Below are 27,118 nucleotides of genomic sequence, written 5' to 3'. Positions count from 1 at the left end.
GATGTTGGGGTTTGGGTTTTGGGGGGTGGGGTCATTGCCAAACACTTTAAGAAAGAAAGCTTGGCTGTATTGCATGTAACACCTTCCTGAATCTCAGTCATGTGTTGCAAAAAACAAACAAAATCACCTGGGATTCTTAAATATCAGCAAATCAATGGCATCTTTTCTTTCCTCCTTTTTTTTCCCTTTCTCCCCATGTTTTTTAATGTGGTTGACTGGTGTATATTCACAGCTTAACGAGCTTTGGTAATTGTGGCACCTACTTTCAGTGCAATTAGTGTGTCGTCTTGGCTGATTCAAGAGTATTATTTCATATGACTTCTAAGTTTCCAGTGATGCATTATTAGCACCTTTTATTTTTCTCTCTCTCTCTGTCTTACCAGAAACACTGGCTACTATGACTGATTTCCCTGTCATACATCTGGTATATCGCAAACAGCAACACAAGCAGCCCTGACGCCCGAAAGTGTGTGGGCTGTATGTAAGAGGGACAGGCAGAGAGCGAAATTCCCAGCAGTAGGCAAAGATCTGATTCAATGTAGAATCCTTCTTTCCTCTGCTGAGTAGGGAGTGGAATTGTCTTTCATTTTGACATCATCCTATCACAATCGTGACACCCCTGATGATGAGGCATGTCCATTTTTGTCTGGTCATAACATGCACTTAATTGCTGTTGTAAAGGTTGTTCCTGCAGCAATGGGACAGTTGCCGCTATCTGGTTATGCAAGGCATAGATGCAGCTTTTCCCAATTTAAAGAGGGGATGTTCATCCTATTCCTGCCCACATCAGTGGCTTTGCTGGTAATTGTGGCTGCTCTTTTTCCTCTTGGTTGCTGAATAAGATCTTTCTGGCATCCCCCTTCCCAACTTCACCTCTGCTGTGAATTGGAACCCTGGGGTTGGCCCTGCAGTGTTACCAAGTGGGCGTGTTCTGAAGGCCGACAGGGCTAGAGGTTAGTAACAGTAGTAAGGGGAATGCTTTTATGCACAGCTCAGAAATGCTTGAATGGATTCATCTTTCTACCTAACACACAGTGAAACCTGTGCTAAGGGTCCCACTTCCAACAGGCAGCTTTTTCTTAAGCATCCGCTGTCACACATCTCCAAGGATTTCAGTCCTGTGGTGTTGGAAAATGTTGTTAAAATCCACCTTTATTAGTCAGCTCTTCCTGATGAATTTGAGGATAGGTGCTTAAATCACACTTCACTGTATAGAAAAGATTTTTTCCCCAATATGACAGTCCCTGCTGCTATATTCCTTGCATTATTGTTGGCTTCAGTGCCTAGCAGGCATGCAGAAGAGGTGTATAGCTGTATACTGCTGGGATTTCATGTTCTCTTTTAATCCTACTGCAGCACTGACTTCCCAAGCAGTCTGTTTATCACATCGCACACCCTGAGGTGGCTGCCACAGCTTTTTCTTTTACTTTTTCTTAGTGGAATTAGAAAAAGACAAAGGGTAAAATTTGCAAAAGTAGCTAAATGACTTAGGATCGTAGGGCTCCTTTTCAAAAGTGACTTAGGCACAGAGCAGCCTGCGAGTCAGTGGGTCTTAGGGCGTGTCTAAATGAACAGTGAGTGCATGGCAAGCAGGGGCGTAAAGCTGCAACAGTCCCTGTGGATCCCGCTGCCGTACCCACAAGGTTCCCTAGAATACACTGACATACAGCTGTTTGAAACAGCCATTCACTTCATCAGTGCACATTAGTGCACAGTGGCAGGATCCACGCGGACAGTTAGTGTGCTGGAGCACTGTAGATTTTACACCCCACCTTGCCACACACCAACTCTCCATTTAAGCCCCTAAATCCCTTTTGCCTAACTCACCCATTGGCTAGCATCACCCAGCTCTGTTTCTGGAAGCACAGCTTTCACTATGATTCATCTGGAATCCCAGACTGTACTGGCTAAGTAGCAAAGTTGCCGGTGACCAATATAAAATTGCACGATCCTTTTAGAACCTGGAGCTGTTCGGCAACATTCTTTTCATTTTTCACCTAGGCATGACACAAATACTAATCTCCCTCAAATTCATTTTTTTTTAAATCAAACTTTAAAGCAATCAGAGAAATCAGGGTAAATCATCCCTGACTTTTGCTGTATCTCAAGGAGGCACTGTTTAAAAAAAAAAAAAAGTCTGTGACTTTACTGACAATCTCTGGTGGTTCTGCTTTTAAACCAGTTTTTTACTTCTCTGCTCATGTGGTGGTGTTTTTTTTTTCTGGCTCACTTTATCTTAAAGCAAAAGTTATGGGATCAGGGAAAAAGATTGTAGTGTTAATCTGGTAGGGTATACAGAAGGGGGAGTGAGTGCAGGCTGGGGGTTCACCCAAGGAGGCTGAAGTGTTTTATTTCCTTGTACGTCTTTTCAAGAATTGCAGTTACACACTTGCTGTATTTTTTTTTCTTTTTGTTGTTGTTGTGGTAAGTGCTATTGGCAGAAAAACTGCTCTGTGTCGTGTTGCCCTTTGCTGCTGTGTTGAAATGATTGTGTTCTGTATTTCCGTGTGCATGGGTGACTCTGGAGTCAGGCTGACACAGTCCATAGCGGAGGTGTGGGAAGGTGCTCATCTGCTGAAGCAACAGGCTGCCAAGTCTGGCTTGGACTGTGGGTTAGAAATTAACCTGGTTCTATCCAAACTGGCTGCAGCTGAGATCAGACTCCCAGTTCAGGCAAAGCATGCGCTGCTCTGTGCGCGATGGCAAGTTATTAAACAGTGAACAGCATTTAGAATCTTCTGGTCCCTGAAGAGCCATAGGAGACTCTAAGTGCCCATTCTATGAATAGTGCAATACATCACGCTTACAGTAGAATACATAGGGCTTGATTCCCCTCTCCCTTCCGCAAGAGGAACATACAGGAACTCCACTGAAATCTAGCGAGAGGCCAGGCTGAGTGAGCGGGGAGCCAGGCGCAGGCAGTTTGTCACTTATTCGTGAGTGGGTGGAGGGAGAGCTCCAAAATCCTGCTGATGCCTTTAAATATGTCCAAGTTTATCTTTGCAGCCTAGGGGTGTTTTGGGGCTAACTTGGCAAGCATATACTGCCAGATGGAGTGCTTCCTCCCGAGAGACGTGCCCTTGACATCCACGAGGCAGTTGTAAGTGGCAAAGAGTTGAAGGATCAGGCCCTTAAAGAGCATGTAGTTTCTTAGCAGAGCCCAGGTTAGTTTGCTCCTTTTAAGGTCGGGGAGCTGGCAGTGGTCTGGCTCTAGAATGTATCTTGACTTGTCGTCCTCCCACTGCAATGAAAAGGAATGGGCACGTGAAGGGTGTGATGCTGAACGGGTTAAAATGACAAGCTGGCCTCATAACAGGAGCCTTAAATAGTATTTGAATTTGGGGGGGTGGGAGGAAGGGAAAGGGGGGAATTATCAAAATCTGCCTGTGCTCTGCAGCTAGACTTGCACTATTTATTCATTCCTGTCAACAGCACCAATAAGGACAAATAGGTGTGTTTTGTGGCTTAGAGATAACATGTGCGCCAAGGCTTTGGGATGACGCCTCCTACTGGAATGTCAGGGTAATGTATTAACCCAACTCTCTAAAGAGTAAGATTTTGGTGAATGGTTTATGAGCGTCTTAAAGGCACTGCTGATGTCTTTGACCTCCTGTTAACACATTTTCTTTTCAGAGGTAATAGTCCCTGGACACTTTATCCAAAGGTATATTGGATGGCAAACAATGCACAGGCGCCGACTTTTGATATTTTCGTTGTTTTTTGTCAAATTGACAGTCCCATCTTGAGACTGACAGCTGATGAGTTGATGTAATTGTTTTTGTTTTGCATTTAACTGGATTGTAATAAGATTGACTTTAAAAAATCATTCTAATCAGTGATTAGAAATACATGTAAAGAATTTATGTACAGTAGGGGGGGGAAATGTTAAATGATTTTAAATAATGAAAACCCAGACTATCACCTATTCTAGAATTGGTTCTACTCCGAGAGTAACCTTTTACTAGCATGGACTGCACTGTTCCTGTTAAATGTCTATTGCATAATTGAATTCTTTTTTGTAGATATTGTATTAAAACCCAAGTGTCTGTATAGTTAATATATAGCTGCTTATGTGTAAATGCTATTTTAAACACTAAAAAAGCTTTTAATTTTATGTGACAACTGCACCCAGTGTCTTCCCTTTATTGATAAGGTTACTTTGCACTTCTATAGCACTTGCCTTGCAGGGATCTCAAGGCATGCATTATGTCGGACAGCTCCCCCTTTGAGAGAGGTAAGTATCATGTCTAGTTGATAGGAGGAAGTGCGGTCTGTGGGTTACAGCAGGGAACTGGGATTCAGAGTTCTACGGCCTGTCGCCCTTTCTCCGGATGCTCAGATACTGATTAGGCAGAGGTGCTGGAACTAGGGGTGCTTGAAGTGGCTTCCATTGTAAGCAGGGTTTACATTTTGGTTCAATGGCTCTCAGCACCCCTACTATACAAATTGTTCCAGCCCCCCTGTGATAAGGTGTATGAGTCAAGGGAACTGAGGTCGGTAAACGGAGACACAGATAGTTAAATGAGTTGCCTAAGAGGTGGGAATAGAATCCCGAGGTCTGATTGTCCCCATGCAGGATGATGAGTGAAAGGAGAGGTTCCCAGGAATTACTGGCAGTGCTCAGTGCTTCTGGCAACCATGCCCTGACCTTGTCATCAATGCATTTGTGCAGAAAGCATGCTCCTCTCTTTAAAAGAGAGGCTAGAGTAATTAGCCTATCTCCTCCTTCTCTCTGAGCCTGCCTCTGGAAAGGGAGTAGGCAGAGCTTGTGGGAGCACAAGTATAATGTAGAGGGTGTGATATTTTGCACTGTATGGACCAGGGTGTTGTGAGTCCTGGGCCTAGGTTGGAACAAGCTGTCTGAGCTGCAAACCCAAGAAGCGAGTAAGAAATCTCTCCCTCTGTCCCCTGGAGCTGCTTGAACCCACTAACGGTCCTGTGACTAGACTCACTTGTTCTGGACTCTGCACGTCTGCCCCAGCTGAGATGGAGACTAGGATCCTGCCAGACCCCAGATTGCAGGTGAGTCTAACGAGGAAACCCCAGCAAAATGCATTTGATAAACAGCATAAAGAAATTTGCCCTCTCAAGCCTGAATGGGCCTGGCACAGGGATTCTCCCTAGGGCTTGATGGGGACCAAATCTCCCTCCTAGGTTGGCAAGAGCCAGCAGAATGGGCGGTTGCTCTCTGTCATCAGGGGCCCCTAGAAAGACCCCTGAACACCCCTCGGGCCTATCATGGATAGTACTGCTCTGTAGCAGATATGGACTGGAGACCCCTTCTCTGGGCTGTGTGCAGAAGAACTTCCCCAGCTCTCCTACCTTTCAAGGCCTACGTGTCGGCTTGGCGGGAGCTGAGGGGAAGTTGGCGAAATGCTGGATGCTAATCACAATTTAGAGCACAGTCCAGAGCTGCTCAGATGCAAGTGAGAGGAAAACTGGGCCCAGCATTTCTCAGATCTTGCAGATCTAGGTTGTGCAGCCTGCACTCACTCAGCGGTCTAACGAGGGAGTTAGATTATTGATGCCAGCCTGGGTCCCAGAACAGGTGACTCCACTTGGCTGTAAAAAGAAGGGGTCAGTTTAATCTCCACTGACCTCAATAGAGTCTCACCAAAGAATGTGGCTCTGTATCTTTCCTGTTTTGAAAATGCTGATAGAAAATGACATAAACTGCTGTGTGGTCATGAAATCACCACTTGGGTCCTCTCACATGTGACAATACATCCTTGAGTACAGTCTCTGGCAATGGGGACTTCAAGCCAGATCCTGATACCTTGGCTTGCGCTGAATAGCGCCTTACTCCACAAGAAATCCTATTCACACAGATTTCCATACACACGTGTGCACAGGCTCCTACCTCCAAAAGAACTTCAGTATGCAGGGAGTTAAATGCAGAGGAAGAATTGTGCATGGGATGCATTGCAAAAGTCCTGTTTCTCTAATGTTCAGCCTATCACACAGATTAGTGTCTGCTTATGTCTAGTCGTCATGTGCATTCAATTGATGGGATAATTTTCATGCAGCTCTGTGACCGGCTGATAAAGCCGCACTGATTAAAAATGGAGGTAAAGACCAAACACTTTGGGCCAATTTTGAAGGGGGGAGGGGGAAATAAAATAGGGAGATGTCAGGGAAAAAAAGCTTCTTGCTTTCAAAAAGTTCTGCCTTGGGTACTTCTGAGGGGAACCCACAGGAGGCACCTTCAGACGGAACTGTTGCATTTTAATGTAGATTCAGAGGCCCACATATTGATCTAGTGGTGTAAATAAGGAGTGAATCCATATTAAGTCAATGGACTTACATGGGTGTAAAATTGATATAAAAGAGAGTGGAATCAGGATCTGGGTGTGTTACAATGTGATAAAATGATGCTTTTTTACCATCCCCCCCCAAAAGAATGTGATTGTTCTTGCTACACAAAGGCCCCGTTAAAAACGTATTTCATTTTTATTCATAATCTAGGTTCTAATTTCAGTAAAGATGGATCCCGCTTTGATGGTCCTTAAAAAAAAAAAATCCACCCACAAACTTGGGCCCGAGAAACCAAGAGATTTCCCCCTGAAATAATGCACTGCTTTTCTTTTCAGCACAGCAAGCAATGCACTTTGAGTAGGGAATGAAATGGAATGCACACAGTGTGGTTCATTTCTGTGACTTATTGGCACTGAACTGCGCCTTCGTTAGGGCAGAGCACGGGGAAGGGAACGGGTAGCTTTGCAAGGCAGGCTGTGCCTACGCTCAAAAATGCGTCAGCTCCACCGTTGAAGCGTTGTAGTGATGGGAGGGGTTCTCCCCTCCCATCACTACAACGCTTCAACGGTGGAGCTGTCGCATTTTTGAGAGGTGGTAGCTAAGTATGGAAGAATGGTGTTAGGGGTTGGTTTAACTACGTCACTCCGGGGGGGTGGATTTTTCACACCCCTGCGTGACGCAGCTGGCTCGACCTAACTTTACAATGTGGACCAGCCCCTGGGATGCTTTGGTCGTGAGCACTTGAGGAGTTCTGGGAGCTGAGTGCTATTGTCTGTGTGTGTATGTTCCAAGCAAAACACTGTCTGTATTTTATCTGTGATGGGGCTTTCTCCTGAGAGTCACTGCGCGTGTAGATGGAAGGGCCATGGGCCGACCCAGAGTGACACTGCAACCCCTTGTAGCAGGTCCTAACACCGGGAACGGGGAGCCAGGCCTAGCGTCTGCTGCTGTGAGGGGACTGTGGAGTGGCCTCTTTCTTCAGCCCCGTCTGTTCCCCTCACCTTTCAGCAGCCCCACTACTAGTCTCTTTTATATGTTGAGGTAGCAAAGAAGATGTTGTTTGGTGGCCTTTCCATGACTTCTGGAAAGTCACCTCTGCTGTGAAATGTACTAAAAATCTCCATGCTGAGATCATAGCTTTAGTTATAACTGTGGCTTTCAGACTGTAAGCTCTTTGGGGGCAGGGACTGTCTGTCTAGTCTTTGTCCGTGCAGCACCTAGCACAGTGAGGTCCTGGTCCCGGAGCTCCTAGACGTTAATGCAATGGAATAAATATCAGCCTCAGCCTGCAGGCCTTCCACACATGGAGCTTCCACTGAAACACCTGCAAACCCAGGGCCTGCTGGTTATCACTAATAGTAGACCGGGGCAGGCAAACTTTTTGGCCTGAGGGCCACATCGGATTTCCAGAATTGAACAGAGGGCCAGTTAGGGGAGGCTGTGTCTCCCCAAACAGCCAGGCGTGGCTCAGCCCCTGACCCCTATCTGACTTCCCCTGCTTCTTGCCCCCGACAGCCCTACCCGGACCCCTCCCCAACTGCCCCCTGCCACTCCATCTAACCTCCCTCTCCTTTCTGACTGCCCCCCAGGACCCCTGCCCCCATTCAACCCCCCTGTTCCCTGCCCTCTGACTGCCCCGACCCCTAGCCACACCCCCACCCCCTGACCACCACCCTGAACTCCCCTGCCCTCTTACCGCCGTGCCTGGAGCGCCACCCAGAGCACCAGGTCAGGCCGCGGCTCTGCAGCTGCGCCGCCCAGAGTATTGCGCCGGTGGCGGGCTGAGCTGGGGCTGCGGGGGAGAGGGAGGTTCGGGGCTAGCCTGCTGGGCCAGGAGCTCAGGCCGGTCTCGCGGGCTGTAATGTAGTTTGCCCCCCTCTGTAGTATACACTTAATAATATACTCATGGGAAGCAGCATGGCCTTTTGCCTAGGGAGATCCTAGGTTTCAAAAAGATTTGGACAACTATATGGACAATGAAAACATCAATTGACACTAGATAGGGTTTTTAAAAAATGGAGGAGCTGTAAACCCTCATGTTTCAGAGCATTAACCAGCCCTGAAGGAACTTCTATGAGCTAGTTATTCCATAATTTTCCATTATAGGGTTTCCTACCCCTTCCTCTGAAACAGCTGCTATTTATCACTGTTAATGGCAGGTTGCTGAATTAGACAAGCCGCTGCTCTGCCTTGATCTGACATTTCCTGAGCCTGTTTCATGAACAGGTGAGGGGTTTTTTACATGTAGTTCATAATTTGCAACAAGGATGTTGCTATTTTATTCCAATGCAAACGGTCCCACTGGGTGAGGAGTGGGTCTCTTGGCCAATCCTTTGCATGTTTGCAGAGACTGTGGGAGCATTTTGCTCTGACTTGGGAGGGCAAGATTTGCATTTTCTATTTTCAGTTCATTTCCATGTTCTTTGCAAAGGCAGCTTGGCAAAAAATAAACTAGAGCCAATTTTAGATGATTAATATGTCCCTTGTATTGGGCCAGATATTTCCCCTTATACTTGGTTTCTACAAGTCTCAGTACAAATGTATGCAGTGGTAGATATAGATATAAATAAGGAATAGCACACTCTTTCCCGTATACCGAAGGATCCTGGGGAAGGTATAAATGGTAAGAGGAAAGCTTGTCACCAGAATGCTCAGGTGGGATTCCAGCATTAATTTATATCAGTTATGGGGAGAAAAATTATACTCTCTTGTTTCCTTTCTCCCCATTTCAGGTCTGACCTACTCTTGTTCTTTTCTCCCGTATCTTTCCCCTCCCAGGTCCTCACCCTCCTTCTATGCATTCCTCAAGGTGAAATCAAGGGCACGCAAAAATTGCCCCAACCCAAGGCCACGTTAGCTATTTTCAAGGAACCTGAGGGTCACAGCTAACTTCGAGCAGATTGTAACCATCCTCCTCTTTAAGGCAAAAGAGCAGCACAAAGAAATGATAGATCCCAGCCTGCAAAATTCTATATTGGTCTGAGATGGATCTGGGAGTCTCTGTGGGTTTTGGTGGCCACTTTGGCCTGCCGCTGATTTAGATGGTGAAATGATTCCGTTCACTGTAACTTCTACAAAGTAAATCCAAGGCTGCGGAATGTCTTGGTTTTATTCCTTTTTAATAAACACAAAACGTGTAGAAATACATGCAGTCCTGTTACGCTAGCCTGGAGTTACAAACCCTGTGTGTTGCAAAGCACGCTTGTGCGCTAGGAACAGAGCAAACAGATATACCAAGAAGCACCCAGGAGCATGGAAGCCAGAAGCAAACTCCAGCCTTTAAACCAGTTACTGGGACTAGAGGAACTGATCCTTGAATACGATTCTACTTGGTTCTCACCCTAGCAGCAATGCAGAGGCATTTCAGTGGGTTCTCTCTCCCCCATCCATGCTGCCTGTGGTGCATATTTGAGAGGAGTAATAAAGGATCTGTAGATACGTACTCAGCAATTCCTGGGCCGTAACTATTTTTTCCCCTACTGTTGAGTTGGAATCGGAAATTCACCCAACTGAAACTCGAGGGGTGCTGAGCATCTGCTTCTTCCATGAGAGCAAGTCCTCTCCTCCCCCACCCCATGCTATCCCTTCTTTCTGTGGCCCCTCCTGCATTTTCATACTCCGGTCAGGACCGGAAATGGCTATACAGAAATAGCACGGGAGAAGCAGGTTGGCTTTTATTTCTGCCCTGACTAGAAGCAGGAAAACCTGGAAATCTTTTGAGGGAGCTGGGCCTGGTGAGGTTCCTACAGCTCAGCTGTGTAGATCCGACAGGAACAGATGCTGCAGAGAAGCATCCGAACCTTTGAATGGAACCTGTAACATTGCTGACTTTTGCGGGGGCACCGATTGAGCAATGACTCCCTCTGCTTATTGGCCCAAGAGGATATGGGACCTACTGCTATTGTCGCCTGGGGCATAGTCCTTTAGTTCAAGCATCAGAACCCTATGATTTTTTTATTATTATTATTTTGAGCTGGAAAGGATCTAGCCTTCAGTCTACCAGGTAGGGCTGTATGTATATTTTATACAGTAATTGTGTCTTGTGACTGCAGCTCGTGGATTCATTACAAACCAAACCATCCTCGCTGATATTTAAAGCCTTTCACAGCAGCCTAGAACAGGTCTGGTTAGTGGGAGTCTTTCTCATGAGGCCCTTCCTTGGTGTAACTGGAAATAAGCCAACGTGTTCCACTCGGGCTTAAACAAGAGGATGTAGCATTTAGGGATGTAGAAGGAGGTCAGGAGCCCCAGCGTGCACAGCAGCCCACCGCAGATCTCCGCGGCGGGCTGCTGCGTGGGCTGCACCGTGCTGTAGGTGGCGATGAAAGCGATCCAAGTAACGAAGTAGGCCAGCATGCTAAACGTTATCCCCCGGGCCATGTTGTACTTCTTGGCAGGGGTCTGCACCATGAAAGTGCAGAGGAAACAGATGAATGCCAGGCCGCCGTTGTAGCCATGGATCATAACGTAGGCGAACCAGGACTGAATCCTACAACGGATCAGAACCTGGGAGTGCAGCAGTTTGTAATCCCTCACCGGGAAGGCTGGAACCGAGTAGATGTACCAAAAACAGAGCATGCTCTCAACCAGGCAGGTGACAGCGACAACGAGCCAGGCCCTCTTCTGGGTCACCCAGAGCAGGAAGCCTTTGGGACAGCTTGTGAACTCCGTCAGCAAGACGATCTCCAGCGACTTGACTAAGAAGGTGGAGAAGCAAGCGCAGAGGCACAGGGTGTAGAGAGGCTGCTGGAGCATACAGCTGGCAGTGCTGGGCTTCCCTATTTGGAGGCACAAGCTGAGGCACATCAGCAAGAGGAAGAGCAGGGCAAAGATGCTCCTGGCACCCCCGGACGCCTGCACCAGCGGCGTGTTGAGGTTCTTAAGGAAGAGCACTGCTGACAGGCCGGTCAGCACCATGGTGAAGAGCATCAGGACCAGCAAGCCGATGATGAGCGGCTCGTCCCAGAAGAAGTACCTCTCGCTGCGGTCGTAACACTTGGTGCTTCGAATAGGTGACCACTGATGTTCTGGACAGTCAGTGCAAAACAAGTCCTCTGAAAACCAGCAATGAGGAGGGGACGTGAGGCTGGGCCCGGCTTTGCACGCCGTTGCTCTGGGCCACAGGCAGCTCGTGACGATGGGTCACAGGCACGGGTGAACAGAGCAGCCAATGCGGTTCCTACAATCCCCAGTTTCAAAGTGCCATCCCCAGAATATGCAAGCATCTTCAGGGTCCCCAGAGCCTGTGATTAGCCAATCTCCTCCCCTGTCTGCCCCCAAATGAGCCCTGTATTTTCTGCTCTGCTCCCTCCCCCAGGCAGGAGCCCCTGCTTCCAAAAGACCCTTCAGTTGTGTCACAATGATCATTTTCACCTTCTCACAAAACTTAAAAAAAAAATCCCGTCCAGTCACATGGGCTCACTCCCACTGCTTTGGCCCTGCATTGGCTGTCACCTGAGCTCGTCAGAAGGATGCTGGACAAAGCACTGGAGAATATATCAAAGGGAACAATCCTGCACTGGCCAGTAGCAGGGGCAGACCAATAGGCGAGTGAAAGATGCTCCCCCACGCCACTCGAGCTGTGTACAGGGGCTGCAAAGGTGTCACAAGGCACTGGGGGGAAATTCCCTCACCATGAGGCTGGCATAACCAACCCTGGCCTATTCACAACTGTAGGGGGTACACTAGGAGCAGGCCAAGGGCAGGAGCACACGTCTGCAGCACATGCCACTGCAGAAACCTGGAGCTGTGACTCGGCCCTTTGGAGGCTGCTGTAAATTGGAGCAACCCTGGGGCTGCTCTAACTTATGGTGGGAGCAGCACTGGCCCAGGATCAGGCCAGGCAAAGATGGCTTCAAGTCACCTTTGTCCCTCCTCCCCATGGTCTGCATCTTGTGCACCAGGCCTCGCAGAGGAACAGCACAGAATTGGACACCAATTTTCCTTAGAGGCTCTAGGAAGTTGTGTGGCCCTAAAGTCAGTGGCCAGCTGGGATAGGGGTTATTCAGACAGTTGCTTTTCCCAAGCCTCACCTTTGCTTCTCTCGTAGGTGTTTTCTTCACAGTCGATACAGTCATAACAGCAGAGGTGGAATCCCTTCACTCTCTTAATCTGCCCGGGTTCACACCGCCAAAAACACGTGGATACAGGCTTCTGGAAGATGAACAAAGCCACAGACATGCAGCAGCAGCAGCAGCAGCAGCAGCTATTTGACGATGATACTGTAACACACAGGCTGAGTATGGGCACCACTGCCCCTTATTGGATAGGACCAGAGCTGTGTGTCTGAGTCCCTATACTGCTAAGGAGGACTCTTCTTTAGCTCACACAGCTGAGGTCTATTTGTGAGCAGGAAGAACTGCTGTAGCCATAAAGTCTTGAGTGGCCACAGCAAGCAAGCTGGGTGAATAGGTAGATGCAGCTTTGTTACCATGTTGTTGTGATTTAGCAGCACCTCTACCCTCACTCTTTACCTTGCTATCCATGGTGTGAAACCGAATCTGGGACGTGTTGATGTGTAAGGACTCCTGGTAGTCTCCCACGGGTATATACTGGAGGTTGCCTTTCTGCCAGCTCCAGAACATGATGTCGAAGCCCTGGTTCATGCTATGGAACTGGTCCATGTGGAATGATTGGTTATCAAGGGTGAACTGAAGCTCTTTCATGATGTCCAGCAGCTGCAGAGAAAAGGGGAGAATGCGCGATGGGAGGCGGAGAGACTTTTTGCCAAACGCTCTCCAGTATCGGGTACTTCTGGACAGCGATCGCTGGGTGTGATTGCGGCCTGACCTGACGTAGCTTTAATCTAGCTAGCTCAGTACAGCTGCGGCCGCTAGAGCTTCAGCCCAGGCTACCCCCACAAGTAATTGCCCAGGGTTTGGGGTGGGTTTGTGCCACCCAGGCTGAAGCTTGCTGCTGTGGAACTCAAGTTCCATCAGTTAAAGCCTAACTTGGGTATGTCTGCTCAAGCTGCAACCACACCCCATGACTGCCGTGTACAGGGTTTGTCTACACTGCAGGGTGAGCCCAGGGTTCAAACTCAGGCTCAAGGCTAACCTGCCCCCACTTCCGTCTACACACAAATCACACTAACCCAGGACTCAGATCCAAGGTCCTAGGGCTCCATGAGGATGGAGCTAGGCCCCAGGGTTCAAGCCCTATTGCTTTGCAATATAAACACCACCGCATTTGACTCATGCCCTGGAAGGCCGCCAACAGTATCCCACAATCCCATGGGCCGACTTTCTTTGTCCTCTGGACGGTCTAGTTCGGTGAACAGTCATTTTCCCACGCTGCCCCACGAACAAAGGGCTAGAACGGGCCACGTTTTGGGAGGGCACTAGGAAGTCTAGGATATGGCAGGTTGGCCTCAGGCCTGCATAATGCAGTGGAGATGCTGGAGCTCAGGTTCAATGATTCCTACCTGGGGTTACGAATGAGTGTAGATGCTCAAGCCCTAGGTTAACAAACCCAGGGTCTGCTGGCTCAAGTTCTACTAATCCTGGGTTTACATTGCAGGGGAGACAGACCCACTCTGAGTGTGTCAGTGGGCTGGGTATGAATGTCTCATTTTCTGATTGAAATCACTTGTCACCCGCGCAGGCTAAGATAGCAGCCATCAGCTCTCAGGCTTCTGGGCATCAGCTGGTAACTGCCGGGCTCAGGAAGGAATCTCCCCTCTTTTTAAAGCATTGACCTAGCATTATCCATGGGGTGGAACTGACTTTATTGCAGTATGGGGTTGTGTTAATAAATACGTGGTTCGTACACAGAGCTGTTCATTTGTAAATCTCAAAGTATCGCTATCCCGGTTTTACAGCTGCGGAAATGGGGGCGCACAGAGGGCAAGTAACGTGCCTGGAAGTCACCCAGAAGGTCCAGGGCAGAGTCAGGAATAGAATCCGCGTCTCCTGACTCCCAGACCACCGGACCACATTATGGCCATTGCCAGAGGCAGGAAACGGGACCTGAAGAGCCACTGGCATGATGATCTGCTATGGCGGATCTGATGTCTGAGAAAAGGAGTTGGTCAGTGTGGCTCAGGTGACGGGCTCATGTTGGGAGGCAGCGAGGGGGATTAATCTTAGCATTTGGAAAAGGACCAATGGGGGGCAGCGGGTCGGAGTGGAAAAGCTGCTGCTGAGAGTCCGGCCCTCGCTCACCTGCCAGGACTTGACAGTTGCTTTTGGGCACCCTTCCTCCGTGCACCCCAGCGCCTGGTGCAGCGTATGGGCCACGCTGTACACGGCGATGTACACCGCGTAGGTCTGCTGGTTCTCTAGCAAGTGAGAGACGTCATGCAGGGAGACATTGTCGCATTGCCTGCACTGCGGGCCGAGCACAGCGGAGTTGGCATCGTGGCTGTACTCCCAGGAAGCCTGGCAGAAACTCTCCTGCTGGATGGATGCGAAGAGGTCAGCAACGTAGTCTTTAAAGCCAGGTACAATGCCTCCCTTGATGGTAAAGCCAATGACAGTCCCAATGGTCTGGATGTTAGGGATGGAGGTGACTATGTCAGACATCACCCAGGCTTCAGTGGCAATCCAGACCTTCTGGCTGAAGCCATGACTGATCCACTGTTCCAGCAGGGCCTTCACGGGCCTGTCCACGGAGAAGAGAACAATTACATTCACCTGAGTCTCATTGATGTACTTGATTATTGTCTCCAGTTTCTTGTGATCTTGTGGGACTGATGGGTCAGCAGGAATCAATGCCTCGTAGGCTATGCAGATGCCCTGGGCTGTGGCCAAGCTGGAGAAGGTGCCCAGGCCTTCACGGCCATATTCATTTTCGCTCCCGATGGCCGCAATCCAGTTCCATCCAAACTTGTCGAGTAGCTGCACCAGGGCTTTCGACTGGCTCTTATCACTGGGAACGGACCGGAAAAAGGATGGGTAATACTCCTCTTGGCTGAGTTTCTCACTGCTGGCTCCATAGCTGACCTGGAAATGGGGAAGAGAGCAGTGTGTCCGGATACATCTGCACTGGACTGGAGATATGCAGTGTGGTTGTAGCCATGTCTGTCCCAAGATATTAGAGAGAGAAGGTTGGGGAGGTAATATCTTTGATTGGACCAACTTCTGTTGGTGAGAGAGAAACTTCCAAGCCACAGAGAGCTCAGCTTGTCTCTTTCACCAACAGAAGTTGGTCCAATCAAAGATATTACCTCAGCCACCTTGTCTGGACTGGAGACATAATTTCCATTTTGGGCAGACAGACCCGTGCTAGCTCTGATTGATCTAGCATGCTAAAAACAGCAGTGTAGACATGGAGGTGCAGGCTGTGGGCTGCGCTGTCCACCCTGAATACATACCTAGGATGTCGGCTGGGATTGTACTCAGGGAGGCCAGCCATCCTGCCGCCTGCGCTGCTGTTTATAGTTCTCTAGCTTGTACAGAGCGTACGTCCGCCCACGCTGGAAATTACATCTCCAGCTCCAGTGTAGATGTACCCTGTGAGAGCAAAGCTGGTCCGGGAGAGCGCGTAGAGCCAGAACCACCACCACCAACTCCAGCCTGTCTCCCAGGCCCATTACAGCTGATAGTGCTGGGTGCCTAAAAGACAGGTTCAGGGTAAAGGCATAAGAAGGAAAGAAGTTGAGTGACTGGGGGACTGCAGGTATAAGGGTGAAAATTAGTGACTTTCCCCGGTATATAAACAGCCACGGCTGGTCATTTCCTCGCTCTGCATTTTCACCCGTCCACCTGTTTAAAGGGGATCTGTTATCAAGGAACTGAGCTGCCCTCTGTAGGCAAAGGGCCTGGGGCCGAGCCCCCTTGATTCCACTGATAGGAATCTAGGGTGCTCAGCACCTCCCAGGCTGAGGCCCAAACGCTACCCAGAGAGCAGCGTTTAGCCCTATTAGATCAACAGCAGCAACTTGTACAGCGAGGCGGCTTGAGTCTCCAGAGCTCTCTGCTGGCACCAGCCAGGGAGCTCGCGGGTGATCAGGAAACACACAACCCCCCTGTCTGTCTTTGAGAGCCCTCCGTCAGCACAGCGTCTGAGCCCCACAGTCGTCAGCGCATTTATCCCCACGCCTCAGGTAGGCCCCATTTTACAGATACAGGCCAGAGAGACTAAGTAACTCACCGATGTCTGTGGTCTCCCAAGGCCCAGGCTAACGCTCTAACCACTAGACAATTCTTCCTGTCACCCTCATTGGTCCAAACCGCTATAATGGAAAAGCCGTGATTCTCCAAAGACTTACCTGCGGGATTAGAAAGAAGCTGAAGAGCTTGGCTGTAATCAGAGCGAGGTCTGACAGGTAAGGCCCGATCACCGCTGTTACTCGGGTCTGGTAGTCGGTGTAGCTGCACAGGACTCTGATCCCAGCGCTGCCCTCCCTGGTCAGGAATAACAAGCTGGGCTGTATGACCACCACTGGCTCTAAGCAGCTGTCGTAGATTTCATAGCCCAGTTTTATTCCCGGGAGGAGGGAAGTGGAGTTGTTGATTTTATCGATGGCAAACTTCATCCCTAGAGCCCAGATCAGGCCAGAAGCATATAACCTGCAGGTAGGGGAAACAGCAAAGCAGAGACCTAGAACTACATGAAGCCAGACTGATCGGTGCCGTTGCATTAGGGATGAATTTATTCTAGGCTCTTTGAGCTGTCGGCAGCCGTGCGTTAGCACAGATGTGCAGAATGGTATAGCTGAGCCTGCCGCTAGCAAATCCGGGTTCTACTTAACTATCAGCAGAGATTGACTGTAACCAGGACCATTGTAAGATCTCCAAGCACTAATGAATTCAGCTTTGCAGTCCCATTGGGTGGTAGGTAAATATATTATCTGCATTTCACAGGTGAGGAAACTGAAGTACCGAGTGGGTAATTGATTCATCCTGTGTCACACAGGAAGTCTGTGGCAGAGATTGGATTCGAACCCAGTGCCCTTGACTTCCTACAAATTAACCACCAGACCATTGTGTGTGGAGTGTGCTGTTGACTTCAGTTCTGTCCTTTGCAGCGGTCAGACGGTGGATGGGACACAAGGGTCTGTTTTCCACTCTTTGCAAATGGAAGTGTGTACACATATTGCCATTGCGGTCTGGGATGGTTGGCAGCCTATATCGTCCCTGTAAATGTGACTATTTGGTGAATCTGACAAAGAAATATCAATCACAAGTCCACAGGTAAGAGCTAGTGTGCAAGAGAAATGAATTCTCTCGCTTGTGCAGAGACCTGCCTACAGCATTCAGCTACAGAGTAATGACTATTGTATGACTGTACGCTGTGAAATGTGGCTGATTGCTCTCTGGAGTTGGTGTATGGAGTTCCCCACCATGTTTGATCTGTGTGAGGTTGGCTTCCTCTGAGGCTGGCTTTTTCTGGGAGTTGACTCAAAGTAAAAAGTAATCCAGAATGGCCAGATTTCACCCCAAAGCCTGAAGCCATGAACTGCGCCCAGGTTGGCTTGTATCTCTGCATGTGGGCTTGTTGAATCTTCTCCAAATTCAAGTGTCACCAGGGTGAGGCTTTAACACAGCAGGCACTGTACTGAAGAAGACTCTCACTTTCCTTTCAGCTATCTTTTCATGTAGGTACTCTCAGGACTCAGCATGTTCTTAACTCTTTCTGATTTGAATTGATTGCCTGTTTGGCTTGTCTTTCCTTGCATGGGCAGGACTGAGCGCCATATTTGGGTCGGTTGGGAATTTTTTCAGGTCAGATTCAGAGCCAGATTGGTGGTGGTGGTTTTTTGCCCTCTGCTCTCTGTGCAGGGGCCCGGGTCACTTGCAGGTTTAAAGTAGCGTAAATGGTGAATTCTCTGTAACTTGACATCTTCAGACCCTGATTTGAGAGGACGACACCACCAGCAGGTTAGGTAGGTTATTTAGGAGTGTGGCTGTGAGGGTTTTTATCGCCTGCAATGTGCAGAGGTCAGATGAAATGATCACGATGGTCCCTTCTGGCCTTAAAGTCTAGGTGCTTAAATGCTTTGCTGAGCAGGGATGGGAATGTGTCGGTGCACAGGGCCCGATCATGCAAGGTGCTGACCGTCCTCAGCTTGTGCTGAATGGGGTGAGAGTGGAGGGTGCTCATTGCCTATCTGGGATCTTATTATCCTTGTTTGTGAGCTTCCCAGCGGGTTACAGATACAATAAGAACCCGTCATGATCTGTCAGAGACCAGTGCACACTTACAGCTCTGTCTAAACCCACAACATATTGACACAGGGTGACCAGACAGCTAATGTGAAAAATCAGGACAGGGGGTGGGGGGGTAATAGGAGCCTATATAAGAAAAAGACCCTAAAATCGGGACATCTGGTCACCCTGTATTGAAACCATCATCGCAGACATGGTAGAATCCTTTCAGCGTTAACAGCCAAACAGGCCGGCACCATTAAAATCTCTGAGCAAAATGTGTATGGAGGGAGGCGGTGGCATCTGATGCTGGAGTGAGTAACATCAGCAGGAGAGTGCCAAAGATTTCCCATTCCAGCACCTGCCATCGCCATGGCAATGCTCTCAGCGCCCCATCACGCCCGGTACCATAGCACTCTTTCTTCCTAACTGGCCTTGAACGTCATCCTAAGTGACTAAGACATCGGATTGTTTGCTACATAAAAGCCCATCACCCCCCGCCCCTGGGGGTGACCAAAGTCACTCTATGCCAATTAGGATGATATCCTTGACAGATCCCTTCTTACCTTTCACACACGACGATGCTGGGCTCCAGTCGCTCGCTCAGGTTCATGGTATTCATTCCAAACGGGAATAAGCCTCCCAGGATATAATCACCCGGCTTTTTAAACTGAGCCGACATGCATGTGCGTCCATGGGCTGCGGAGCAGCCCAAGCTCAGGTAGAGCAGCAGGACTCTAGCCATGGCTTTGCTGTTTCAGAGCTAATGCTTCCCAGGAAATTTAAAAAGGCCACAGGGAACTGGAGGGGAATGAGAGAATCTTGCAGTGGCAGGTCCCAAACAAGTCTTGTCAAATAGAATTAAAAGAGGTGAGAATGACGCGGCTGAATTTGTTTAGCAAAATTCATTAAATAACTAACTCTGTGTTTGGTCCCCCAGTAGTCAAATATCCAGCAATGACCTATATGTGTGGGCTCTTCTGCAACCCGGGGGCTTGATCCTGGCTCCCTTCACTCAGGGAGTGGCATGTATTCAGGCATGGAGTCTCATTGACTTCAGTAGGAAGAGTCTGTGTTTGCTTGAGGGAGGTGTGCAGGATCATGCCCCAGGCCCTGGAGACGATCCAATTTGACTAAAGTTGCTTTACATGAGCTCTTTCACGGAGTGAAATTTGCAAAATCTGTCTCCTGTTTGCAAATTTCCCTGACACCTGGATTTGTGTGTCACCATCTATCAACAACAGCTCTTGATTACTGCAAATCACCTTACCCAGAGTGCCTCTGTGCGGATGTCGTGTTTTATACCCTGGCCTGCTTGAAGCTCGGTGGTGAGAGTGCTCTGCACTTTGCAGGATCTGGCCTTTTAGTAGAGTAAATGTTTGCTTTCCTCAAACAGTGCCCGCTGCACTTTGTTTTCTGTTTGGGTAACACAGCCAGATACCACAATGATGGTCTTATACTAGCAGGCCAAGATTTTTCAAAGTGACAATTGATGCTGAGTGCTCAGCTTGAGAGATGACTTGATGATTTGGATCACTTGATGATTACCTGTTCTGTTCATTCCCTCTGAAGCACCTGGCATTGGCCACTGTCATAAGACAGGATGCTGGGCTAGATGGACCTTTGGTCTGACCCAGCATGGCCGTTCTTATATGAGAGATCTTAGAGGGCCTTACATTTCAGAAAGTGCTGAGCGCACACCCATTGAGAATTAGACTCCTTTCAGGGTGGATTGACGTAAATCACTTATTTTAATCATGATTTAAATTGGCAGCAGCAAACCTTGATTCAAATAATCGATTTGAGTCTTGTTTTGTGTTTGTCATTTAGTTACTTTCCTAAAGAGAGGTTGATTCTTGTTGGTTGGTAACCATTAAAACATGTCAATTAGTGTGCTGAAATCCATAGGAGTTGGGCACCTAAATACCTTTGAGGATCTGTACCTCAGGCACTTTTGAACTTGGATTCTGTGTAGCTTTCCCATTGTTACCGAGTTAGTGACAGAGCCAGGAACAGCACCCCATTCTTAGGAGTCCTAGTCCAATGTTGTAACCTCAGGACCATGCTTATTCCACACATGGGTTAATACTGCTTCACTGTAGTTACTGGGTATCAGCACTTTCTTTATTATGCCCATCTAACCTTAGAGGTTTATAACTCAGCTAAAAATTCTGCTGGAAATGAAAAAAAGATTCTGGTCCAATCAGCAGCTGGTTCTGTCCTTTCTTCCCCTCCTCCCACATAAATAGCTCATTCAGTCTGGCAGAAAAAGTAACAGAAATTGGTTGCAGATGAGACAGTAAATATCCTGTATCTGCTTGCAATAATAAGCCTCAGTGGGGAGCATAAATCATAGCAATCACCGACTGCTCTGCTTTCAGAGGGATCCAATCTATTATTTCCTGCCAGGGCTTGATCAGTCAGCTTGTGCTAGAGTTAAACAAATTGCAGCTGTGTGGTCCGATGGCACCAGGATACACAATGTACTGTACTCGTCACTGCACTGTGCATGATGGACCTGCTTTGTGTCTAACGGGCAAACACAATTAGCCACACGTGGTTCTCTGAACAGCTCATTTGTGGGATTCTCCTACTGCAAGTTTATTTACAGTAGACGGTGTCACTTCTGATTCTGTCAATGCTAGAGTGGGGAGATTACAGGAACTGGACACTTTCCAAATACCTGTAAATTTGGGGAAATGGCTCTTATTTATTGGAGGATGGAATGGGGCCTGCAGCTAGTGGTGGTACTAGGAGTCAGGACTTCTGACTTAACATATGCTCTGGGAAAAGTCACTTTCTCCCTCTCTGTACTTCAGTTTACCTATTTATAAAACCATTCTAGTCCAACAGAGAGGGCTGTTTCCAAAACCGCTCTCATGCAATTTGCAGTGCTTGGTGGATTACCCGAAGGAGAGCACTTTGCAGTTCCAAAGAGGGCTGAGCAGGGAAGCCCTTATCAATGTACATTGTATTGGCTGCGATAGATCGGACTATGTTTAGGCCCATCCAACTGGTATAGCCAGGGACTAAAAAAAACCAACATTGCTCATTTCTGGTGAGTGGCAAATTGTCTCCCTGGTGTGTGGGTGAGTTTAGCCATCAATTCCTGCAGGGCATAATCTTTTGGAAAGGCCTTCCCAGCAGCCAACAGGCTAGTGAAGGAGGAGAGTAGGAGAGACCACACATGCAAGAGTCGGGAGGCTTTTAGCGGTGTGAGAATCCAGCCAAGGAAGGCGAGGGGGACGGGAGAGGAAGGACAGAGTTCCTCCTTCCTTGAAGAAGCCCAAAGGAGGTTGAGGCTTCAGAATGATCAGACTGCAACCAGCCAGAGGAGCCCTCAAGTGGTGCCCAGGAATTGCATGTTGGTTGTGCACCCAGCAGCTGGGGGGTGGTGGTGGTGGAGTGTGTAGGGTAGGTGATGGGGTTGGGGGGGTATCTGAACTTGCAGGTGGCTCTTCCCCCTCCATCATTCTTATAGGGAGCTCTGGCAAGGTGAATTTTTCAAGCCCAGGACATGGCTCCATCCACTCCAGTAGCCTGATCTTGTTCAAATCCATTCTGAATGAATAACTGCGTGAGCATCCCCTGCAGCTGGGAGCGAGCTGAGGATCCACATCCACGTTGATTCTGGAGCAGAGGGTTTTGTGCACACTGGGCTGTTTTTCTGCACTGCATTTTTATTTCCGCTCCTTTAAACACCTTGACCATCAGGCTGCGAGAATGTCTTGTTTTTCATTTGCTGTCATGGCTCCATTTCGGTGTGAACAGGGGATTCCTGAGGGGTTCATGCTGTATGGGCACTGTCTGTTTCAAAGCACCTGATGTTTCTATCTGAAGATGCTCCTGCACTGGGGGGAGGGGAGGAGCAATCGAATAAGAGCAGTTAGAGCTGGCAAGGACTCTCAGGGCTGGTCTACACTACGGGGGGAAATCGATCTAAGATACGCAACTTCAGCTACTTGAATAACGTAGCTGAAGTCGAAGTATCTTAGATCGAATTACCTACCGTCCTCACGGTGCGGGATCGACGTCCGCGGCTGCCCATGTCGACTCCGCTACCGCCGTTCGGGTTGGTGGAGTTCCGGAGTCGACAGGAGCTCATTCGGGGATCGATATATCGCGTCTGGATGAGACGTGATATATCGATCCCCGAGAAATCGATTGCTACCCGCCGATACGGCGGGTAGTGAAGACGTAGGCTTAGATCATCAAGGGCAAGGCAGATTCCTGAGCTAGGACCCATCAGCTGCCTGATGCTTGATCTTAGCCTCAGAGCAGAGACAGCGAGGGCCATTGTTTTGCTTGCAAAAGAAAGAAAAAGCAGTTGGTACATAGGTATATCTGAGGGTGTATGTACAGAATCACTTTGGCATTAAGGTTTGTGCAGAGAGATGATGTGGTATCTGAAGATCCCATGTAGACTGCCCCTGCCCCCTTCCCTGCCCATGCTGTTTCAGTAGCTGCATGATGTACTAGTGTTACCAAGGGCTTGTTCTGATGCAGGGCAGGTATCGTGCCTATGGGCCCTAGGTGAAAAGGGACGTGTGGAGAACCTGATCCTACATGAATGAGAGTGTTGCTGGATGGACCGCATGTTACTCCTGCATGAGTGAAGTGTATAGCTAAGTGCACAGGGTCTGGTGCGGAGCCCATTGAAATCAATGGAAAGACTCCTAGCAACCTGAATGGGCTTTGGTTCAGGCCCCTAATTCCCAGGGTGAGAATCAGGCTTAAGATCACATCTCCTTGCATGTGCCTTGAACTTTTCAAACTTGAGTGCATAAGGAGTGGTAGAAACCTACCCCAGCTCTACCCTCAGGAAGGGGGTAATCACAGCTGGGGTGAGGGTGTGTGTGTATCAAAGCTGCTTTAAGGTTTTTTTTTTTTTCCAGTTTGTATTTTTACCTGAAGCCCTCGGATAATAAATTAAATTGCCCTGCTATTATGATAAATACTGTCTCCTCCTCAAGTCAGTCTGAGAGGAGAAGCTAACCTTTGTAGGAAACATCATTTGGTTGTAGTTAAAAAAAATACAAAACGGTTCAGTCCTGGCACTTCCCTCTGCCAGCTGGCAAGGAACATGGAACCAGAAACTTGTTTTTTCTTCTAAAAGGTCACTAATAACCATGTAAAGACTTTGCAGTTAAATGGTAAATGCTGACAATCCGGTTCCATGATGAATACTATGGACCAGCACCATGCGGCTATCACAGGTTGCAGGCCCAGAGGTGGCACTGTGAGATTGATGCGTAATAAACAGGCTCCCAATGTATAATGACCTTAACTCCAAACAAACCCTGTACTCTACCTGCCAAATAATTGTTATAGTTGATGTTCCTTACCAAGCAGTTAGAGGAATTATACATCAGTTTCACTGCGGGAGAGAAGGGGGGAATAAAAAAGGAAGTAGCCAATAAGTCCCTTTTCCCTTGTTTTTACACCGAAGTTGTATTGTTCTTTGAAGTAATAATTCTGATCCCCAGTGCATGATAAACTCTTGCTATAAATCTAAGGTGTTTGGGGATGCAAGCACTTACATTTCTTTCGACTAGCTCACATTTCACTGCAGAATGAATGGTGTCTCTGGCTTATTTATCTGCTTGAGACAACAGAAGCAGGCGGCTTTCTAACAGGGCTGTTTTTCCTGCTAAGATAACTTTCTTTCCAACACCAGTGCTGATTTTGGTGTAGGATGTATCCCTACGAAGTCAATGGGGGTCAAGGGCCCATAGCAAGCGGCAGGATCAGGCTCCTTAGATAACTGAACGGTCTCTTTGGATACCCTAAGCTCTTTGCGCACCTTGGGGCGAGGGGGAGAAAAGGGATGGCAATAAAGAAAGTTGCCATAGGTGTTGCAATCTAGATGATGTAAAGCTCTGTTTCAGAGGTTCTGGTGAAATGACTTGCCCATGCTCAGACAGTAAGTCAGTGGCAGAACTAGGAATAAAACCCCAGGTCTCCTCGCTTCCTGTCCCCTGCTCAAACCCCTAAGCCATTTTAGTCTACTGACGGTCCAACCTCAAAAGGTTCATTGTAGACAGACACCCAGAAGTTCAGAGGCTCAGCTCACCTTCTTGGGTCCACAGAAATGTGACTCCTCTTTTCAAACAGCCCGAAGCACAGGGACAGTTTTGGCTGGGTATTTACTCTCAAACCGGTTTTAGAGAAGATCACTGACTTGATAAAAAATACACCCAGTCACCCTCTTCAGTCTACATTATGTTGGTCCCAGGAAACCTTCTAAAGCAGTGGGTCTTCCCCTTTTCCATCCCACGACCCGGTGCGACACCATAAGAATGTTGAGGGTCCCTGTCATCACTTCTAGTCATAAAGAGGAGGAACAAGCAATATAGAACACATCAAAAATATGGGCATTCTTAGGCACTCTGAATAAATCATCTAGCATTCCCCTTGACAGTACAGCCTGGCTTCGAGGTGGGGGTGGTGAAATACTGGCAGGGGAATATAGAATAGTTATTGCTAGAATGTGAAGTAAAACATTAAATGCCGCCATTAAACTCCGTGTTCTTCTCTGGGGACACAGTGTGTCTCTCTCTCCTATTACAGAGGCACTTTCCCAGCCTCAGCTCTTCATTCTCTTTGGGACCTATTATTCCTCCATAAACTTTCAAGTTTGTCCCCAGGTACTAAATTGATTCTCCAAACTTCTGATTCTTATTTGAGCCTTTTCATCCAAAGGCACAGTGACTCATTTGCTAGCTAAAGCTCCACATGTTGCATCTCCTGCTGGTTTTCAAATTGCGCTGGGAAAGAAACCCTCTAACTACTTAAAGGTGACCTGCAATGAAAGGATGGCGTGGAACTTATTTTTAAATGAGCTATGGAATTATGTGCTCAGCGGCCCAGATAGTAAAGTTAGGAGCAGCAGTCGGACAGCAGGGATCCTAAACTTTTTAATTTTAGGTCATCCAATAGCACAGATTTGAGTCTCCTTCAGAATCATCATCGGAACTTGTCCAGAGCAGAGAACTAGTCTATACTCCAGGTAAGTTGTGCTGCTATTTTTTAATAGTCATTTGGCAAAATTGTGATTTCTCGCATATGGGGTTGCCATGTTAATCTTAGTGCAACTCTTCAAGGATCTCTATTCCAGAATACAGTCATTTAGGCACTGAGGCTTATCTTGAGGACAGAAGATCTAAACTGGAGAATTTCTGGTTTTAGCACTTAAACTCACTGGTGCACTTCTTACTGGCTCTGCATGCATTGATATTCCACCATGCACCTAGTCTCAAAGCACCAGTGAAAAAAGCACTGGTTTCTGCTCCTAGAGGTTTAGAATATGTATTTCAATAAGTCCATTAGAAGAGTGATACTTGTGCATTTAAATTTAGTGTTTAGCTTGCTGTCCTATGAGAGTAGACACAGTTGTGAGTTTCCTGCGTTCAGTGGGCTGTGTTGTACTGTTTAGCTGACATGACTGCAAATCTCCTGGTAAGATTTCTATGCATCATTCCCTAATCCTCAGTAAAGGGTCAGAATGCAAGTGTAGGAATATATCTAAGGACATGAACAGATGGAACAAGCCAACAGAGAATGATCTGAAATCCTTATGTGACTGCAAAGTCAACTCATTGCTTCAGAAATGTTTTCTTCTTTTAATGTTACGGGCTTACTTAGATTATAAATTCTTCAGGGCAGGGACCATCTTTTTGTTCTGTCTCTATAGAGTCAAGCACAATAGAATCCCTAGTTATGACCAGCCCCCCACATGCTCTGGAAATACAATTAATGAGCAGAGTGGAAAGTGATTCACTTTTAAAGTGTGTCATTTCAGAAGACTAAACTAAGTACACATTCACTCTAAGATAAAAGGAAATTTAGAGCCAAACGCTGCAAGATTAACATGTGTACAGAGGCAGAGATTGCACCTGTTCAGTTCGTCACTCGATGAACGAGCTCCCTCTGGTGCATAGATAGGTTCATTGCGACCCTTCCTCAAAACCTACATCCAGTCCCTGCAGCTGTAGGCCCACATGTCCGACAATACTTTCTGCTTAAAACTGAACCTCTAACCCTAAATGTAACTTGGGCCCCAATCCTGCAAGCTGCTCTGCACGGCTGGGCCCTTATACCACACAGAGGCCTTCTGTGCAAAGCAGCTTGGAAACCCCTCCCCCTGCCAAGCCGTTTGTAGGACCCCAGCCTTAATGAGCAGTAAGAGACAGAGGCTAGGATTTTAGGAACATGGCCAGAGCAGGGAGAGATGAGGGACCTCAGAATTTGGAGAAGCATCACTAAACAATGCATATATATAAGAATTTGCTAAAGATGCCACAGGGGTGCTGCTAGAAAGGTGTCGATTTTGAGTGTATTAAGTGTGTGTACCGCCCTGTGGAATCTAGCCATTAAATATAACCCCCATTTGGGGGAGGGGTGGGGGAGGACAAACAGATTAGTAGAAACAAAGCAAACTCAGGTTTTCCATTGGTAAGTGACTTTTTAATTGAAAAACCACTTGTTGGAAATTGCAGAATCAAGTATTACAGCTTTGCTCATATAAGAATAGTATTTAGCTTGGACATACTGGTGGCAAATAGATAACAGTTTTCACATGATGTTTCTCCCTTTTATATTAAACCCTTGGAACAAAGGTATTATGCAAATGTTACTTACGATACATACAGATTTTTCACATCATATGTAGTGCAAAATACTTCAATTTCATACAACATTTTAATTGTACACAAAATATGCAACACCACATTTTAGATGAAATATCAACATCTGACCTGAAAGCAAACTCATTT

At 47.7% G+C, this 27,118-nt stretch overlaps 1 protein-coding gene across 1 annotated transcript; it reads right to left on the bottom strand.

Annotated features, from left to right (window-relative positions):
* Positions 1-9,413: 9,413 nt before the first annotated feature.
* On the bottom strand, positions 9,414-16,732 carry TAS1R3 (taste 1 receptor member 3). The gene is made up of 5 exons (XM_039509241.1): positions 16,466-16,732; positions 14,418-15,197; positions 12,729-12,932; positions 12,288-12,408; positions 9,414-11,309 (listed from the first exon to the last, which is right to left on the bottom strand). The coding sequence occupies exons 1-5, from the start codon at positions 16,730-16,732 to the stop codon at positions 10,399-10,401; spliced, it is 2,283 nt and encodes a 760-aa protein (XP_039365175.1). The 3' UTR covers positions 9,414-10,398.
* Positions 16,733-27,118: the final 10,386 nt, after the last annotated feature.

This window comes from Mauremys reevesii, linkage group 21 (assembly GCF_016161935.1).
Source record: "Mauremys reevesii isolate NIE-2019 linkage group 21, ASM1616193v1, whole genome shotgun sequence".
Classification (NCBI taxonomy): domain Eukaryota; kingdom Metazoa; phylum Chordata; order Testudines; family Geoemydidae; genus Mauremys; species Mauremys reevesii.
Note: the sequence above shows the minus strand (reverse complement) of the source record. Positions and strands in the feature narration are given on the sequence as shown.

Excerpts from the sequence above, each read along its gene's own strand:
- TAS1R3 (XM_039509241.1), bottom strand. The coding sequence starts at position 16,732 with ATGAAGTTTGCCATCGATAAAATCAACAACTCCACTTCCCTCCTCCCG. Across the intron at positions 15,198-16,465 it reads GCTTCTTTCTAATCCCGCAG|GTCAGCTATGGAGCCAGCAG; the intron begins GTAAGTCTTTGG and ends CCCCATTTCCAG. Across the intron at positions 11,310-12,287 it reads CACCTACGAGAGAAGCAAAG|AGGACTTGTTTTGCACTGAC; the intron begins GTGAGGCTTGGG and ends GCTGGTTTTCAG.